Below are 19,080 nucleotides of genomic sequence, written 5' to 3' on the forward strand. Positions count from 1 at the left end.
AGGGTTCCACGAGCACCTGGAAGCGAGCTTTGCACACACGTTCCCCTGGCCCCTCTGGTCCGATGGCCCCGGCCCACCTGCCACCTCTCCCCGACAACTTGTTACCGTCCCGGTTCTCTGTGCGGAGAGAAGAGCAGTCGTGGCTCTTTTCTCACCCCCCCCCCCCCCCGCCCCCGGTTCTGGACAACACGGCCTTCATTTCCCGAGTGAAGGACCGGGTTTTAGGATGAAGTTTGTGAGGACAGGACGATGCTTCTCTTTACAGGTAACGGAACTGCCTTGCCGAAGGCTGGTGGGGTTGGGTTCTCTTCCCCACGCAGGAGTGACAGGAATTAGACAGGTTGCAAAAGCACTGCAAATAACCCTCCCCGCGTGCTAATCATCTCAGCTTTCAGAGGTCCCTGTTCCAAAGCCTTCGGCTGGTGAGGAACCAGGCATTAAACACTGAACACCGCAGAGCCGGGTCACAGACTTGGTGCCCACCGAGCAGACCATGCTCCTGGGCCATGCGGATGCTCGACCCTGCCGGACACGGTGCTCCCGTGGTAGCGCCCGCACAGACCAGGGCCTGGCTCTGCGCACCGGGTGGGCACACGGGAGGGCGTGGCCGGGCTGGGTGGGAACCCTGGCCCCCAAGCAGGATGCGGGGCCATTTACATGCTTTTAACCCACGACCGGTCGTTGCCTCTCACAGCGAGCAGGCCGTATCCCACAGGGACGAAATACACACAGTGTACGTCTCAGGCCCCAACACAGAGCCGCACCCCCGGCAGGGGCTGAGCCCACTATTTCTGTGTCTCCACGTTGTCCCTTTGGGAACAAGGACCTGCGCGTCTCGCTCTGCAGTCTCAGCATCCAGCACAGCACACACGGTACATTAACTGAAGTTACCGGCGGTCACTAGCCCCCAGTCAGTTCCTGCGAGCTCTGCTGGTCTGAACCCGGTTTGGAGGCAGCGCCTCTTACAGCCGCCACCCAGCTCTGGCGCCCTGATTCACAGGGCTGTGTCCCCGGGGCCTCGCATCTGAGACGCAGCACCAATGAACGGTGAACTCGATCCCACTCCGAACAGCAGGGCATCGACAAGGCCTGTCCCACCGGTCACCGTACCTGCGGTCCAGTCTCCAGGGATGGTCAGGGAGCAGCCGGCCGTGCACTCGGTCTGTCCGTAGCCTTCGTAGAACTGGTCACAGGAGAGGAAACATGATTAGAAGGGGAGCCGTGGCCGGAAGTGCACAGAAATTAAGTTCCCCCAACCCCTGAGTAACGGCCCACGGGGGTGAAATCTCTTCGCATTTCCTGTTTGGTAAATTCATTCGATACCACAACATGCTTTCTTATGGCGACCCAACGTCTCCCCGCTCACGCCAAAGCCAGCCCCATCCATGTTCATTTTCTACTTTGTGACCTGCGGAAGGCGAGGGAGGACCCTGACACGGAGGACAGTCCCCTGCAGACGGGCCACCCAGGAAGGCACGGCTTCGCCAGCTCGGCCTCCCGCCCCCCACCGCCATGTCCTCTGTGTCAGCTGGTCTCTGCTGTCTCCCGCCCCCTGAAGACAGGTTCTCTGCCTGGTGCACAGGTGGCTACTCCTTACCACCCACCCACACCCTCCTGCCTGACCCTCAAACAGCACCACACAGTGTGGACACCAGCGCATGTCCCCTGCCTGGGGTCAAACATACCTACTTCTTTCTCTAAGCAACCTGGGAATAAGGGGACAGTCTATGTAAAAATAAGAGAGCCTGGCAGGCGTGGCTCAGTGGTTGAGCGTCAACCTAGGAACCAGGAGGTCACGGTTCAATTCCCGGTCAGGGCACATGCCTGGGTTGTGGGCTCAGTCCCCAGTTTGGGGCGTGCAGGGGGCAGCCAATCAATGATTCTCTCTCATCACTGACGTTTCTATCTCTCTGCCTCTCCCTTCCTCTTAGAAATCAATAAAAATATATTAAAAAAAGAGAAGACACCCACAGGAGAACGCGAGTGACTGTGGAAAGAAGACCCCTGGGCGGGACGAAGGCTGAGACCACGGGCTGCATGGAGCCGCTCACCTGACAGCCGAGCGCGGCTCGCAGAAACGTCAGCACCGTGGCAGACACGGGCGCGGCCCCCGTGATCATCAGTCGGACCTTCCCTCCCAGGTTCGACTTCAAAGACAGGCAGGAGAGAAAGAGGGTTAAATGGTGGGAGTCGGTGAGCGCCCCGTTGCCTGGCCCCCAGCTCTCTGCAGGCCGCACGGAGCTCGCCGATGCTGAGAACCGCAGGCGGCCGGAGAGGAGCACCCCGGAGTGTTTTCCCACCCGACACTGCACCCTTTGCTCTGAACTGGGATGGAAGTAAGGCGGCACCCCCACGTGCTGGTATCTTAAGGGATTAGAACAAGAGTGTGATGGATTGGTGGCAACTGCCACACTTCTGGTGTTTTTTTAGACATAGTATTCTTCTTTGCCACTCATGCCTAAAAAGTTACCTCAAGAGTGATATTCTTCTTCCAGAAAAGTAAGACCAAATAGAGACGAGGAAAGGCTACAGTATCCTGGTTCCTTTTCCATGCTCGACAGCTACAATCTTACTGATTTATCTTGGATCCTGAGGTTTTTGTAATGGCTTTGTCCTTAATTTTTAGACACGTGCCAGAATTAATAACAAGGTGTCATTCTCTCTTAGCGTCACACCTCTCTTTTAAAAAGAGCCCCCCAGAAAATCTGAAGCCCAAGTTAGTCCCCATGACCAGTAACAGTGAGACCAGCTGCTACCTGTATTTTGCGGAAGATCAGCTTATCCCACAGGCTGTTGTTTCTAATGATGCAACTGCGCAGCTCTGCTTCTTTCCTCTTGGAGGCGAAGTCCAGGAGCCATCGCTTCAGTGTGGTGTTTGCCTGCCCAAAAATCTAAGGAGTCAGGAAAGGAGAAGGTGTCACAATTCCTAGAATCGGGAAGTCAGATAACAACAAGTGCTGGTGAAGGTGTGAAGATATCGGAGCCCCCAGGCCCTGTGGTGGGAATGTAACACGGTGCAGCTTTGGAAAACGGTTCCTCAAACAGGTCAACATAGAGCTATATGACCCAGCAATTCCGCTCCGCGGTATCTGCCCAAGAGAAATGGAAACACCTGTCCACAGGCATCTGTCCGTGGCAGCACTATTCATAATAGCCCAAAAGTGGGAACCACTCAAATGCCCACCAGTGGATGGATGGACAAATGAAATGTGCTATATCCATACGGAGGAATATTATCTGGCTGCTAAAAGGAATGAAGTACAGATACATCCTACCACCTGGAAGAACCTTGAAAACATGTTAAGTGAGAGATGCCAGTTACAAAAGAACACACATCGCATGATTCCAGTCATATCAAAGTCCAGAATGGGCAAATCTATAGATTCAAACAGCAGATTATTTTTTGCTGAGGGGAGAAGGCGGGTAGCAGGGTGGAGGATGACAGCTCAGCGGGAGGTAAAGGGCTTTTTTTTTTTGAGGTGATAAAAATGTTCTAAGTGGGCTGTGGGATGGTCGTAGAACTCTGTGAACGCACTGTACACTCTGGGTGGGTAAACTGTGTAGAGCTGTTTTATAAAGTTTTTTCTAGAAGAACTGTTAAGAAATGAGTCGGTTCTCACAGATGGCAGAAGCCATGCCTCAAAATAAAGAGAATCAATTGCCCAGGCCAAAGTCCCCGTGGAGACTGCCCGCCACTGCTGACCCTGCCCTGGCCGTGTGCTCCACGCTGGAAGGGCCCCACAGGGGCTGGCTTTCTCCATCCCCGGTTTGGCTTAGTCACTTCTCTCAAGGTGGCTAAGCAATAGTTTACATGTGCCTGGAGCGTTCCAATTTATAAAACCACTTCACAGTCACTGTATTCATGTGATGCAAAAAGCAACTTTATGAGGCAGACAGAAGGCAGAGGAGGCAACAGTCCATTGTACAGATGAGGAAACAGAGGCTCAGAGTTAATTATAGAAACAAAATGACCTCCCACCCATACCTCATTGTGCCTTCATGTTTATAAGTGTGTCTTCTCCTTAAAAACAACTGTGAGCTAATGAACAGATGAGTAAACTCTAGTTCTGTGAGACTGACTGGACTGTCCAAGGCCACACAGAGGGGCCTGGCCAGGCCTGACTCCAGCCCGAGACTCGGGGTCGGCCCTCGGCCTGTGCTCTGTGCATCGTGAACTTACTCGGTCGAACATCCGGTTCAGCAGCCTCGGGACCACGGGGAAGATGGTGGGTTGAAGCACTTTGAGGTCATCCATGAGCAGCCTGATATCTCCCTGGAAAAATCCTATTTTCGCCCCGTGGCACAGCATCACACACTGGAGGGGGGAAGCACACGTGACCAACACTGCAGCACTCCAGTGGGGGGGGGGGGGTGTGCGTACACACACACACACACACACACACACACACACACACACACACGGTTGTAGCATTTCAGGGCAGTTTCCAGAAATCTACACTTAAGGCAGCTTTTTAAAATCAGTTCTTGCAGCCTTTGGTGACTGTACAACCTGGAAATGGGGCATTTCTCTGGATCATCCTGAAGATGGGGACCTAACAGAAACCAGGGTATGCTGGTTTGGTGAGGATCACATTGGTTCTGCTATGTTAACTGAATGACATGGCATTAAAGAATCACGTGTTTTTAGTCTTCCAGGCACTTTAGGTCTAATTTATTCTCAAAACAAAAACTCAGCTGCTTACTAGTACCTACAGTCCAATCTTATCAGAGTTTCATTTTCTTTTTACTAGAGGCCTGGTGCATGACATTTGTGCACGGGGGAGGGGGGGCGAGCAGGAAAGGTCCCTCAGCTCGGCCTGTGCCCTCTTACAGTCCAGGACCCCTCGGGGGTTGTCTGACTGCTGGCTTAGGCCCACCACCCACCTCTACTGCGCTCACCAGCCATGAGCCCAGCTTCTGGCTGAGCAGTGCTCCCTTTGTGGGAGCGCACTGAGTGTCTGCATTGAGTGTCTGCCCCCTGGTGGTCAGTGTGTGTCATAGTGACCAGTCATTCTGCCGTTCGATTTGCATATTAGCCTTTTATTATATAGGATAACTAAAAATCTCTAAAGAGCCACTGAATATGTTGCAGGTGAGACACGAGGACAACTCACACCAGCGTGGCTTCTCATTCAGCTGCAGCCTATTGCATGAATACTTTCCTATTGGATGTAAACTGTACTGGGAGCCATGTGCACTTGGCAAGTAGTCTGCCTCTTTCAAATTTTAACAAGAAAAAGATGATGCAACAGCCCAGGCCAGGTGGCCCAGTTGGTTAGAGCTTTATCCCGTTGTCAGGGCATGTACAGGAGGCAACCAATTGATGTTTCTCTCTCACATTGATGTTTCTCTCTCTCTCTCCCCCCTCACTTCCTATCTCTCAAAAAAAAAAATCAATAAACATATTCTCATGTGAAGATTAATAAAAAAATAAATAAAATTTTAAAAATGATGATGCAATGGAAGGTCAAATGGTTCAAGCCTGAAAACAGAAACCACTAGAAAGGCACCAGGGTTCACTGCTTAAAAATGAAAGCTCAGAGGCTGTGTCCGTGTGTCCCGCCTCCCAGGCACATGTCTAACACTACCTCCAGCTACACATGGTCCATTATCAACTCATTTGCCCTCTCGTGCTAAGCTCGCAAGCTCTCCTGAGGTGTGCAGGAGGCGGAAGGAAGACTGGAAGATGGGAGCTAAGATCCCTGGTCCTCGGGTGAGGAAATCCCACCAGGTGCAGGCAATCCAAGGGCGGAGCCATTAGTAAGCAGCTCTGGGTGAGGGGCACGGGTGCTGCTCAATAAATACTTGCTAAATAAAGGAATGCTGCTCATTTCTCCTATCATACAACCCAGAGGGGCAGGCGGGGAGAGGTCAAATGGGGGAAAAGGGGACACATATAATACTTTCAACAATTGGGATTAAAAAAAAAAAACCATTAAAAAAAAATAGAATACAATCCAGAACTATCCAAGAAGGAAAAAAGGTGGCTCTTGGCCAGTTTTTAAACTAGTCACACAGTTGTATCCTGGGAGCCCAGGCAAAGGTCAAGACCATCCTGCTTTTCCAAGGTCACTTAGCATTTTGTTGACAAAAAATTAGTCTTAAGCCAACTTGTGCATTTATGAACAAGCACAATAAAAAACCGAGACATCTCACAGAGCAGAAGCCTTTACAGAATGGTATTCATAAAAATTCAACTTTTATAGTCAATCTTTCTGGAATCATGTCCACATTCATATCCTTCAAAAGTCTGAGCTTCTAATTTTAAAATGAATGATTCAAGTTCAAGTATTCAGGCTCAGAAAAAAAAAATTGTACTCCTTTAAATAATGAGCACCATTTCTAAAACGGGGCTCGGCAAAAACTAAGTACGGATGGCGGTGTGAGCTCAGACTTACCTGCAAGAGCTGCTCATACATGTGTGCAAGTGGTAAAAACGAAATGTGTGTGTCACTGGCATTCAGGCCAAGTACCTTCTGTAAAACAGAACAACTTAGAACACACACAAACAAGCAAGGAAAACAAAACCGTGCCTTACCTCGACAACTCTTTCAAACATATGGGCAAGAGGCAAGAAAGAGATGAGAGTATCATCTGGGGTGGGATTGACAATGTTCTGTAAGCAAAGACACCAGCAGGCAGAGAGGCATTAAGATTCCAGCAATTTCCCACGTCACTTAGAGCACACGATCCCTCAACACTGGGGAGAAAAGGCTTTTGCTTACGCTCTGCACGTATTTCTCACTCAGGAGTGAAGTGAAAAGCAATACTTCAGTTACTCAGATAGGGTGGGGGTCATTTCTAATGACAAAGTGAATGCACTCAGGACTTTAGCCAAAATAAGAAATGTTTTGCCCAAATTGGGATGCGAGGGGATCGTGTGCTCTAATCATTAATTATTTCAAAATTACAGTACCCTAGTCCCCAGCAAGCTTGATTCCCGCTCAGGGTAAGATCCAGCACAACATAGACAGCACGTTATGTTGTGGAAATATGAGATCCAGTCCAACGTAAGACAGCATGTTATGCTGTACAGGGGAAGCGGGAGAGGAGGTAGGAGAAACTGGATTTCCAAGCTCCTTTTGTCTACAGCGCAAGTGCATCTGGAGTATTTTAGTTTGATCAACAGCTTTACCATAAAGCCCCCCTCACTTGTGAAATAATCCTGGTTTAATGCAAGCTCTGGGCTGGCGCCAGGGACTTGCTTTCCCCTGACGTGCGGGTGGCGACAGGTTTGTATCTGGACTGAGTCCGGACATCTGGCTTCCAGGCCCGCTCCATGTGGCCAGCACAGCGAGGGTTTGCATGGAGTCTCGCGTCGTTAGCCAGTCCTGAGCGAGCACAGGAGTCCCAGAGCACGTGACACAGCCTGGACATGCCCAACCTGAGAGTAATTTCATGCCAGGATGACCTGCATCCAAACTAGTACTTCTCTGTGGGCAAGTGCTAGATGATCAGAAATCAGACTCAACGGTATTTACAGTTTTCAATTTTCCGATTTAGTGCAACAACATCGTCTGCATTAGTATGATCAGAAGTTTTTACGACATTGCGAATGCCCCAATAATACAGTACTTTTAACAAAAGTTCTATAACCATTTGTCTCATGAGCCACTGATGCACTTGAAGCTTTCTTTGAAGGCCCATTAGAAAGTGAGAAGTGAGCTTTGGTAAGGTAGTGAGGGTTGGCTCCTGTTTAGAAAGTATATACCAAGAGAGGGGTTTTGGACTAAGAGGGTGTGAGTGTAAGTGGCAGTGAGATCGGCCTTCTGCACCAGCAGAGATGCCCATTCTCCCAACCCAAGAGGTGCAGGCTCCTGCCACAGACAGAACCCACAGAGACCGAGCGCGCACATTGCGCAAACCGTGCCAAGGGTCTGAGACAGAGGCGTCACGCTGTTCAATAGCAACTTTCTAAAGGGCACGTTGAAATATACCCTTGGTGTTATGGACTGCATGGTGGCTTCTCCCCCCAGTTCCCTCCAAACTCATCTGCCGAAGGCCTAACCCAATGTGGCCATATTTGGAGAGAGGGCCATTGGGAGGTGATTAAGGCTGAATGAGGTCACAAGAACGACGTCCTTGTAAGAAGAGGAGACACCAGAGAACTCTCTCATCCTCCTTGTGCACAAGAGGAAAGGCCATGCGAGGCAGAGAGAGAAGGCGGCTGTCTACAAGCCAGGAAGAGAGCCCTCACCAGAACCCGAATTCACTGCACCTTGATCATGGACTTCTAGCGTCCAGCATGCTGCTGTTTCAGCTGCTGAGCCTGGGCTATTTTGTTATGGCAGCCCTCGCAGACTAAGACACTTGGATAGCAACTGAAGTTTGAGGCTTTAGTCCTTCTGATAAAATGGAAGTCAAACCGACCATAAAAGTAATAATAACTCAAAACCTTCAGCAGCATCTAATGTTTCATTGCCAACTTAAGGAAGTTATTTCCCTCCACTGGTTTAGGAGATAAAAGCACAAGAGAGTCATTTCTCCCCTGCCTTTAACCACTTTCATTCTCGAGGCCTAATGCCAACCAATGAACATGAAGAAAGATGGCAACATCCCAAAAGTTTACCTCTGTCACTTTCACAAACCCCGAGGCGTCGCTCACTATGTTCCGATGAGTGATCATTGCTCCTTTGGGGTTGCCTGAGGAACACACATGAGCAAAGTCAGAGGACAGAAACTCCATCCAGAAACGAACAACAGACACAGGGAACACTCCATTAGCTAGGGTCTCAGGGGCCTCAGAGTCAGGTACAGCCAGGAAAGCCAAATGCTGAGTCACATCAACTCCTGAGCGACCTGCAATCCTTTCAATGAAACTTAGTATCGTAAACAACCTTTACTGCTATGGGCAAATTTTGGAGGGTGTGTGGCAATAAGAGAAGAAAAACCAGGAGTTTGTTTGTATTTCTGTAAATCACCGATACAGTTTGTCTCAGGACGATGGATGAAGTGTCACCTTCAATAAATGGCTGAGGAAATATATGACACTCAGATTCTGAGAATGTCTCACAGAGGGACAAGAAGACAGTGTCTGAACCACTTCTGTCTCTTCTGCCTTCGGTCCACCGAAGTAACTCGTCCTCAAAAGGGGGCAGGAGTACACACTGGCAGGTACCACTCAGAGGCAAGTTCACTGCGAAGCTTACCAGTGGTTCCGCTTGTGAAACAAATGACTGCAAGGTCTTCCGGTGCTGGAGGCTGAAGCACAGTAAAGGAGAAGAATGCGCATGAGTCAGAACAGACAACTGTGAGCCATAACCCGTCACCTACCACTCCTGCTCATCACCGAGGAGACCAGATAGTGGGAATGCCAGGGGACTGGGCAGGCCTGACCGTCTTACCTTGGGCTTCTTCCTGTTGGCTCTTCCCAGGTCCTATAGAGAAGAGAAAAACATCTTAAATGGACACTCTTCTCCATGTAAAGAAGAAGATCGCATTAAGTCCCTCCACCTGACTTCGCTGTGGGACTCACTGGCGGCCGCCCAAAGACAGCATACATTTCCTATTACGGCAACTATGGCAACTTAAGTCAACCTGAACCAAAAGACATACCCACGGCTCTAAGAAGCCACTGTCCAGACATCTCTCTTACATGAGACTCTGTAAATGGTATTAGGATGGCCTCTGCGATAGGATTTACTCAAAAGACAGGAATCAGAGTGTTTTATGATAGATTTCCTGGCCCCAACTTCCTATTCTGACCTTTCACAAAACCCAGCTCCTGACTGTCACCAAAGAACTAGCTGTAGATGCTCATCCGGTCCCCAAACCAGAGCACAGCCAGGTGCCTGCTCACCCAGTCTGCCTAGCGAACACCTTCATCCAAAGAGTCGGTGCTCAGGTTTCAACGCCAGCCATTTCAGAAGCCCCAGTACTGTGCCCCCCCATGAGGAGTGGAGAAAAGACTTGGGAACTTCTGATTATCAAATAGGCCTGGACGGAGGATTTAAGGCCGCTCCAGAATGGACGTGAAGGTTACAAGGACAGATTCGCCTTAGCCAGTTTGGCTCAGTAGTTAGAGTGTCGGCCCACAGACTGAAGGGGCTTAGGTTCGATTCCAGTGAAGGGCATATACTTGGATCCGCAGCCTGGGTCAGGGTGCATGCAGGGGGCAACCAATCGATGTGTCTCTCTCACATTGGTGCTTCTCTCTCTCTGTCGCTCCCTCTGCCTTTCACTCTCTCTAAAAAATCAATGGAAAAATATCCTCAGGTGAGGATTAACAACAAAAAGAAGGATGGGTTCGTTTAGGAGGCGCTGCGCATCCCAGCAGCTGCTCCCACCAAGGGTTCACTGTGACATTGGTGGTTTACTGCATGAAGCAGTTTCTGTAACAACATTAATCTCTATTAATTTTTATTTATTTATTTTTAAAATATATTTTTATTGATTTCAGAGAGGAAGGGAGAGGGAGATAGAGATAGAAACATCATGATGAGAGAGAATCATCGATTGGCTGCCTCCTGCACATACCCTACTGGGGACTGAGCCCGCAATCCGAGCATGTGCCCTTGACTGTAATCGAACCCGGGACTGTCCAGTCTGCAGGCCAATGCTCTATCCACTGAGCCAAACCAGCGAGGGCTAATCTCTATTAATTTTTAAAATAAACTGTATATTCTTTTCCTGTGGAAATTGAGCCACTTGAGTGAGCGCACCTAGATTAATAAAAATCACACAGGTGTGCGCAGGCCTCAGTGAGTCTCTGTCCGGCGCAGTTCTCAACAGTTTTTCATCTTCTCTTCATTTTAAGTTACAGACACAGCAGATCGCTGATTAAACACAGGAATACTAACATTCAAACTGAAGCCAACTAAGAACTAAATCAATGAGAATTCCCTCCTTTTTTCCCCAAAATAATCTTCATCAGATCTAAATTCTTACTCATCTACTCAAAATTCTTACACAACTTCTTGAGATCCCTAATTCTTCAAAAATTGATAGTAAGTCAAATAAGCAGTAATGATATGCAATTTAGCTTTCAGTTTATTGGGAAGTGTGGTAGGCGCTTAGACAGAGAAAGGTCGGTGAGCCAAGGACAGAAACTCACCAGGGCAGAAAGCCCTGGTGCCTAGCAACGGGCAAAACCAGAAAATCAAGGACCTCACCCCCAGGGTGACCTCTCCTCCCCCAGCAGATCCTGGTCCTGCGGTTTGGATCCCCTGGCCGTTCCTCCCTAGGACATAATGTCTAGGCCTCAGCTGTACTAGTACTTCAGCTCCAGGCCCAGAAAAGCGGCAAAACCCGCCCAGGACTGTGCTGATCCCAGGACCAGCGGCACTGGACTACACCCCCTGCCTGGCCAGCAATCAGTAGAGACCCTGAAAGGACACACCTGAAAAGCTGATGAATATTCTATGAGACCTTCCCCTGGCACCGCCCCTGAAATCCCACCCTTAAAAGCTGTAGGAGGGAATAAGTACATCCAACCTGCTCCTCCCCTCCTGTCTCCTCCCCGCCCCTCAGGCCCTTTGCCCTCCCCTTCCTCTCTCCTAGCTCCAGGGCCCTCTTTTTTGCCTCTGTAACTTGTTTCCTGACTCATTTCTTCCTCCTCTGTGATTTTCTAAATAAATGTTCTCTTTGGTATTTAGTCTTGGCCCTGAAATTTCTCCTAGAACTCAAGTACAAAGGTTGCTGAACCCAGGTCCAGTCTGACCCCACAGACCCAACACCTGGTGCCATTATGGCCACCAACAGAACTGTTATCCAAACTGGTGCACTCTTTGCCAAGAAAGCTTCATTGCCTGAAGCCTGTCTTATGTGATCATTTAGAAGAAAGCACCGTCATCATAAAAGTAAACAAGCTGCCATCTTCAGGTTCCAAATGCCAAAAAAGAAGAGCCATAAGCCATAAGCAAAGGAAACACTGAATTCAGTTAATGATTAGCACGCTGTAGTTCTAAGGGTGATGAAATCTGCAACCTACTGAAAATGTATTAAATAAAAGACTGATGGATGAATAGAGGGACAGAGTGAGCGACAAACATGTGATTAAGCAAATACATCAAAATGTTAATTGTAGACTTTTGGTGGGTACATCGCCATCTACAGTACTATTCTTTCAACTTATTTTCATGTTTTAAAATTATATAATAAAATATTGGATAAAATGCAAACATTCCAAATACCAATATTTCTATTTTTGATCTCACATAAATGTATAGTAACATACACATGATCACAAGATCAGCCATAAACCTAATTTTAAATAAGTCTGTGTCGACAGGTGATTACTACAATTAGTGGGGGCCACATACTAAGGTATAAAAATGCCAATCACTATTTTGTACACCTGAAACTAACATAATATTGTATACCAACTATACTTACATTTAAAAAGGTACGACAACAATGAAATCAACAGAGGTGTGAGGCATCAACTAGAGATACAAGTAACAACTTTTACAATAAACATAAGCTTTTACAAGGCCAAGAAAAGTTCATTTCTTCAAACCTTAATCTTTTGCTCACAAAATTTTTAAAAACAAAATATGAATCATATTACACAGGTAAGTATAAAGCAATGTCTTTTACAAATAAGGACTTTAATATAAATTTTATATTATAATCTTCATTCACCCATCTACACTTTTAACCTTAAAATTACTTCTTTATCATATAGTAGTCAAAAAAGACAAAAAAAATTCCGGTGTGTGAGTGTCTGTGTGTCTGTGTGTGATGTATGAGTGTGAGTGTGTCGGTGAGTGTAATGTGTGTGTCCGTGAATGTGTGGGTACCATGTATGTGATGTGTGTATGTGTGCCTGTATGTGATGTGTGTGTCTGTGAGAGTACTGTGTAAATATGTGGTGTGTGTGTGTGTGTGAGTATGTGTGTCTGTGAGTGTGATGTGTGATGTGTGTCTGTGTGTGATGTGTGAGTGTGTGATGTGTGAGTGTGAGTGTGTGTGTCTGTGAGTGAGGCAGGAGGCTCTGTTACAACAAATGACAGTTTCTCTCTGACGTTGAAGTTCCGCAGGAAAGGGTTGATAGATCCTATTTAATATAGCCTTGATGCTTTATAGAAAGCCATACATAAATTTTAAACCCTATTTATAACAGATCCAGGAAAGCACATAAGGTTTTCAGAAAGGGAACTGCTGACTCTACTCAGACTATTACTTGCTATGATGTGTACACACAAGGTCCTCCTCCTGCCTGCAACTTGGGATTGAACTCTAATTTCTGAGCCAAAAGGGAGAATCAGCTTCTCACGTGAGCTGATGCCAAACAGGCAATTTCAGTGTGAGCCGCACTCATTTTCCCAGAATGGTTACCTTTAACGTTGTGATGAATGTGAATCTGAAGAAATTTAGTGTGAAAATAAACCAAATCCAACATCCCTGCTGGAAACTCACCAGGCCTCTACAAAAGCAATTCGGGAAAAAGAATAAGGAGGCGGATGTCCAGGCCTGGCTCCGTTTTAGACACAAATCAGAGAGTGAAAGGCACCAAAGCCTAAAGAGGCACCAAGCTCAGTCCCCGCCTGCAAGTGAGCGTCACGTTCCCGCCTTCACGGGCGCGGCGTGCCGGGCTCTGGGACAAAGGGGTGAGCCCTGCACCTCGCCGGAGGAGAGGAAGCTGTACGTGGGACAGTGGCTCTGGGTGTGCACGTGGAATTCTCTTTCACTCGGGACAGGAGTTTCTGCTCCGTATCGCTCCTGGCTGAGGCCGCCAGCCAGCGCTGAGCCGGTGTGGCCCACTGGATGCCACACCTGCGCCCAGATGACCCTGGGATCCCTGCAGAAATGCAGGCAGGACTCACCTCCATGGCCTTCATGCTGGTGATCTCCACCCCGCACTTCTTGCCGCGTTCTACCAGATCGCTGCCATAGGAGTCCATGAGGACCACGACTTTAAGGCCTGGGGTCAGCTTATTTTCTACACCTTCCAACAACAGGATGGCCTTCTCTGGCTTGTCCACAAAAACCAGGGAGAGTTCAGCTGGAGAACAAGAGGTACAATGAGCAAGATGCTCTGGAAAATGAGCTTGACTGTATAATTTTTTAAAAGGTAGATGGACATTTAAATATAAAACCCCTTTCAAATCAAATATAGGCCAATGTAAACCACTGAATCTAACAATGAGGCCAGTGTCCGCCCAAAGACCACAACGTACCTTTGTTGACGATGTAAGTGATGGCTTCGGTTCCCAGGGTGTCGTAGAGGGGGACGACCACCATGGAGAAAGCAAAGCATCCCTGCTCAATGATCACCCACTAAACAAACGGTAAGGGCGGGGAGAGAACACGACATGTCATCAGGGAACCCTCCACGGAGACCACACTAGCTCTAAAGTGCATCTACTACGCCACGCCAGGCCCCGAGGGATTCATAGTGAGGACCAAATACTAGACCCTGCTTAAAAGGAGGTGCAATGTGCTGGGAGAGCTGAGGCAAGTGTGAAAGATAATTAACCAGACAAGCCAGTGACTCAGAGCCCTGAGGGCCACCTTTCCGGGGAGGTAACTGAGCTGCCCCTTGCAAGAGCAGCACAATTTGGACAGATGGACAGAAAGGCAAGGAGGTCCCAAGAGCGGGGACTGCAGGATTAAAAGCAGAAAGGAGGTCAGTGAGCCACTGGCTGGCCTGGAGGTCCCCCAGGGAGTGGGCACCGGAAGGCTGGCTGTGGGCAGGGCAAGCCGGGCATTACCTCCGGTCTGTTCTGGGCAAAGATGCCGATGTACTGGTCCGGGGCAGCCTTGAAGCCCTTCTGGATCAGCGCCGAGCCCACGCACTCCGACATCTCCTCCACCTGGAGCGGGAGGAGAACCAGCGACAGCTCAGACGGATGCCAGGAACGGAGCTCGGACAGCGGAGCAGCACCACACAGAGAAGGTGCGAGCAGACGGCACCGTCGGGGACACATTCTGAACAACACGGGCCTCCTCACCAGGACTCACTCCTGAGAGCTCTGACCTCACGGGCCCTCCTGCAGAGCGACGGCTGCAGCTGCGGGCAGGGCTTCTCACCCAGGCCCATTCAGACTCCAGTTTTACAAACTCCCATCAAATTATAAAAGACATACAGGGATGCCGAATTTTTTTTTTTTTTTTTTGTATTTATAAAGAGCAGCAAAGCAGCCAAAACTTGTCATCTGGTATCAAGACAGAAACAGCAAGTTTGGGGAAGATCTTTTTAAAAAATAAGGAAGTTCTTCTCATTGGGCTCTCCAATTCCATTCTTGAGACTTTATTCTTAGGAAATAATTCAATCGTAAAAGAAGGCTTATAAATGTTTATGTACAAAGACATGTATTTCAAAATTACCTGCAGGGGTGGCAAACCCTTTTTCTGCCAACAGCCATTTGGATATTTATAACATAATTTGTGAACCATACAAAATTATCAACTTAAAAATTAGCCTGCTGTATTTGGTCAAACATTTAATTTACTAATCCTCTGGTCTTGGCAGGGCCAGACCAAATGGTTCCGCGGGCCTGTACAGCCTGCTGGCTGGACGTTCCCCATCCCTGAAAAGTCACCAAACTGCAGGGGCCGAAAGCCACGGCTGGGTTAAGTACCGATGCACATCTCTGGGAAATGCCACACAGCGCATACATATTACAATTACGGAAACCACACCAAACATAGAATATGTGCAACAATCCTAAGTAAAAATACACAAAAATGCATACTATTATTACAACCAAGTAAAAATAGGTAGATTTATAAAAATGAGGCAGGACTATATACTTGCCCCATCTTCTCCCCATTCCTGCCCAAATTAACTTAAAAAAGCTTTTAAAATCTTTAAAATTGGAATTCTTTCCTTTCTTCTCAGGAGCGCCCTGAGCTCATGCCCACACCTGTCAGAGGTCAAGCACACCTACTGTACCCAGAACCTGATTGGCTCTGCCCATAGGGCCATCGTGGCTCTGCCGTGGGATGAGAGCGACACTGGTGAGTGGCAGAGGGTGACACCAGGATGCTCATCACCAGCACACCCCGTGGCTGTTTCACAACCATGGCTGGCACTGAGGGACGGGAGCCTGGACGTGCCTGCAGTGTTTACAGAGCTCCCTGGGATAACAGGCGTGACTTTCTGTCTCTAGAAAGAGGGACCGTACTTTTCTTCAAAAGGGGTTGCTGCCCCCAAAGGTCAGAGCCCCCAGGTAGTGAAAAAAAAAACAAATGGGAATGTACAAACCCAAAGTTGGTGTCAGGTGAGTCCAGTGTCAGAAAAACCCAGCCTGCAATGGGGAGTTCTCGCTTCCCGCCGACACACGAGAGAAGTCATGTGGGAAAATACCGCTGTGGGTAACGCGACACAGGTAATCCAGAAAGCACCTGAGGATGCTGTGAGGCCTGAGACCATCATGCAATGATGCATGTGCAACACACAGACACTGTCTGTGAACCACATGCAAAAAGGAGGGATCTGAAAACTACTATTTGAACACTATTATTTGGCTTTGGGAAGGCAAACAAAACAGCAAAATCCATCCAGTCACGCCTACAACCCAGGCGTGCCACCGTTCTCGCCTCTTTGACCTCTCGCTCCAGATACCCAGGCAAAGCCTCGGAAGCCGATGACCCTCAGGCGAGGGAAGGGAAGGACGCGTGCGCTGGTGTTGGGAGACCTGAAGCTTGGCTCCTGAGCTGGCTCCGTGGCTCCTAATGACAACCCCTCCACATACACACCCCGGACGACAGCAACTGCGAACCACACGTCCACACAAAGCCTGGAAGGAGGAAGCCTGCGTGTGCTCACGGAGGCCGGGAGACCCTGCCCCTGGAGCAGGGAGCACTTCCTGGCAGCTGCGCTGGGGACAAAGGCAGCCAGGCCACCACTGCCAGCTGCTCCTGTGGGTCCGCAGGCTCCCCTGGGACCACGGAGAAGCACGGGCGTGTGGACTCACCGGAATCATAAAACTACAGCTACAGTCAGTGTCCTCCTGCTCTGCTACCTGCCACTCACAAACGACTGCTGACCCAGCCACACGGGAGGGACAAGAGTGAGAACTGCCAGACCCCAGCGTCCTTGGTTTTCATGATGAACACAGGTGTGTCCCTGTGCGGCTGTTGATGGTGGCCCTGGGGTTACATGTCGCAGGGGTCCCACGCTGCCAGGACGCACTGCTGAGCCCCACACTAGATGGCACGGACCCCACTTCTGGCCCTGCTTCTGCCACTAACCAGCTGGGACCAGGGGCGAGCCTATCCCTTTCTGGGACCCGTCTTCCTCATCTACAAATTGAGGGCTACTTATATGGGGCTTCTCAACTCTTCTAGAACCTCTCACGGCAGAGAGGAGCAGTCCTACCCCAACACGGGTCTGGGGGGAGCCACCTGCTTCAACACATTTCTATAATTTTATCTTCAAAATTATACTCTACTCCACAATGCACCCACATTGGTTCCAAAATAAAGAGCTTAAGGCCTGGCCGGATAGCTCAGTTGGTTGGAGCGTCATCCTGATACACCAAGGTTGCGGGTACCATCTCCGGTCAGGGCACATAGAGGAATCAACCAATGAATACATCAATAAGGGGAACAACAAATTGATGTCTCTCTCTCCCTCCCTCCCTCTCAATCAATAAATAAAAAAGATAAAGTACTTTGAACCCAGAGCTAAATCACTTCACTAGTTTTCCCCAAATCTTTGTGTCAGACTTCCCCATCCGGATGCTGCATGTTTATCCTAAAGCTCTGAGCTAGTCAGGCACATACGTTCTGCAGGGATCTTCCTGCCCGAACATTCGATGGCTCTCAGAACCCACAAACTGAACCACTACAGCTGGGCAAGGCGCCCACAGAGCCAGAAAACTCACCTGCTTGTAGGAAAGCCATTCATAGGGCTGGTCTGGCTTCCGAGAGCCCAAGCAAGGGCCATTATCTGCAAAAGGAGAAAGCAATGGGTGTCACACGCATCAACATCTCAAGTTGTATTCACCTCATTCTACACAGTCTCCGGCAGACTCTAGTGGTCCTCAGATTAGAAATAATGAGTTCAGATGGGAAACAACTCTCCCTGGGTGTTGGTTTGATTTGATTTTTTTGCTTGTTTACTTATTTCTATTTTGTTTCTTAAATGGGGCAGGAGGGGAGGAAATGAGAGGAGAGAAGGCATATGCAAAAGTTAGGAAATATCAGGATGTGTCCCGATTCCCACTTAGGTACCTAATAAGCAGAAAGAAAGACCCATATTACTTATGTTAATTATTCACGCTAAAGGCTAGCTCACTAATATAATCCAAGTCACTAACATTTGGAATTACACATGTTCCTTTCTACAGGTGGATCCAAGCGAACTTTAAGCTCAGCTGTAGCTGTTGAAGGAAAGGCTAATTCACCCGGGAACAAGCTGCCATTCGGACGGTCAGAGCGGACCGCACACAGGAACGTGTCCTGAGGAAACCAGGCTGTGCCACCAGCGGTGTGAGCTGGGCCTGCACAGCCCCTTTCCCGTGGCATGGAATGAAGTCGGAAGCTCTGTCATCTCCCCTCTGACCGCGGCATCTTACACTTCCGCTTTGAGACCTAAGACATCTGGCTTCACCATTCTGTGTTTGAGCCAGCTGAGGGGTTCATGTTTGGGGTGGGGACCTGGAGGAAGGGGGAGGAAAAGCAGAGCACGGTCCCCTCTGGGGCCCTGAGAAGTGGGGTGCACGTGTGGGTTCCAGAATCCCGTCGTGAGGACTCAGGCCGTCCTGACCAACGCAGGAGAGAGTGCCAAGGGGCCTTGTTCTCAGAGCCTCTTCAATCCTCAGGGGCTGCAATAAAGGCCCGGCTGCCAGGGGTCAGTAAGCGAGTCCCGGGGGTAATGCACAGAGCCTGGTTAACCAAGCTGTACTGTGTGTTCGAGAACTGCTAAGAGAGCAGATCTTAAAAGTCGCCATCACAAGCAAAGTCTGTAACTATGTGAGGGAATCACTGTGTTGTATACGTAAAACTAATAAACGTTGTATGTCGTCATCTCCAAGAATAAAAAGACCGGCTCAGCTCCACCAGATGATGTTTTCAGATGGAAAAGAAAATACACTGGCCATAAGAAATAATATGTCTTTATTCCTCAAGAAAAGGGGTGGGCCACCTACAGCCCGGGCCAATCAGGCCTGCCACCTGCTCTTGTAAACA

The 19,080-nt window shown here is 49.0% G+C and overlaps 1 protein-coding gene across 2 annotated transcripts in view; it reads right to left on the reverse strand.

Annotated features, from left to right (window-relative positions):
* The window catches only part of ACSL1 (acyl-CoA synthetase long chain family member 1), a 57,479-nt gene that overhangs the window by 6,009 nt on the left and 32,390 nt on the right, over positions 1 to 19,080 (reverse strand). The window contains exons 3-15 of one of the 2 annotated variants that reach the window (XM_081084085.1): positions 17,775 to 17,839; positions 14,655 to 14,756; positions 14,121 to 14,220; positions 13,767 to 13,945; positions 9,345 to 9,377; positions 9,150 to 9,201; positions 8,570 to 8,643; positions 6,539 to 6,616; positions 6,399 to 6,476; positions 4,181 to 4,315; positions 2,757 to 2,891; positions 2,052 to 2,147; positions 1,111 to 1,183 (exon numbers count right to left, since the gene is read on the reverse strand). In XM_081084085.1, the coding sequence (XP_080940211.1) occupies positions 1,111 to 1,183; positions 2,052 to 2,147; positions 2,757 to 2,891; positions 4,181 to 4,315; positions 6,399 to 6,476; positions 6,539 to 6,616; positions 8,570 to 8,643; positions 9,150 to 9,201; positions 9,345 to 9,377; positions 13,767 to 13,945; positions 14,121 to 14,220; positions 14,655 to 14,756; positions 17,775 to 17,839 (1,200 nt within the window). The remainder of the gene's footprint in view (positions 1 to 1,110; positions 1,184 to 2,051; positions 2,148 to 2,756; positions 2,892 to 4,180; positions 4,316 to 6,398; positions 6,477 to 6,538; positions 6,617 to 8,569; positions 8,644 to 9,149; positions 9,202 to 9,344; positions 9,378 to 13,766; positions 13,946 to 14,120; positions 14,221 to 14,654; positions 14,757 to 17,774; positions 17,840 to 19,080) is intronic. The other variant, XM_081084084.1, reaches the window with a different exon arrangement.

The sequence above is a fragment of the Myotis nattereri genome (genome assembly GCF_964212035.1).
Source record: "Myotis nattereri genome assembly, chromosome: 2".
Taxonomy (NCBI): domain Eukaryota; kingdom Metazoa; phylum Chordata; class Mammalia; order Chiroptera; family Vespertilionidae; genus Myotis; species Myotis nattereri.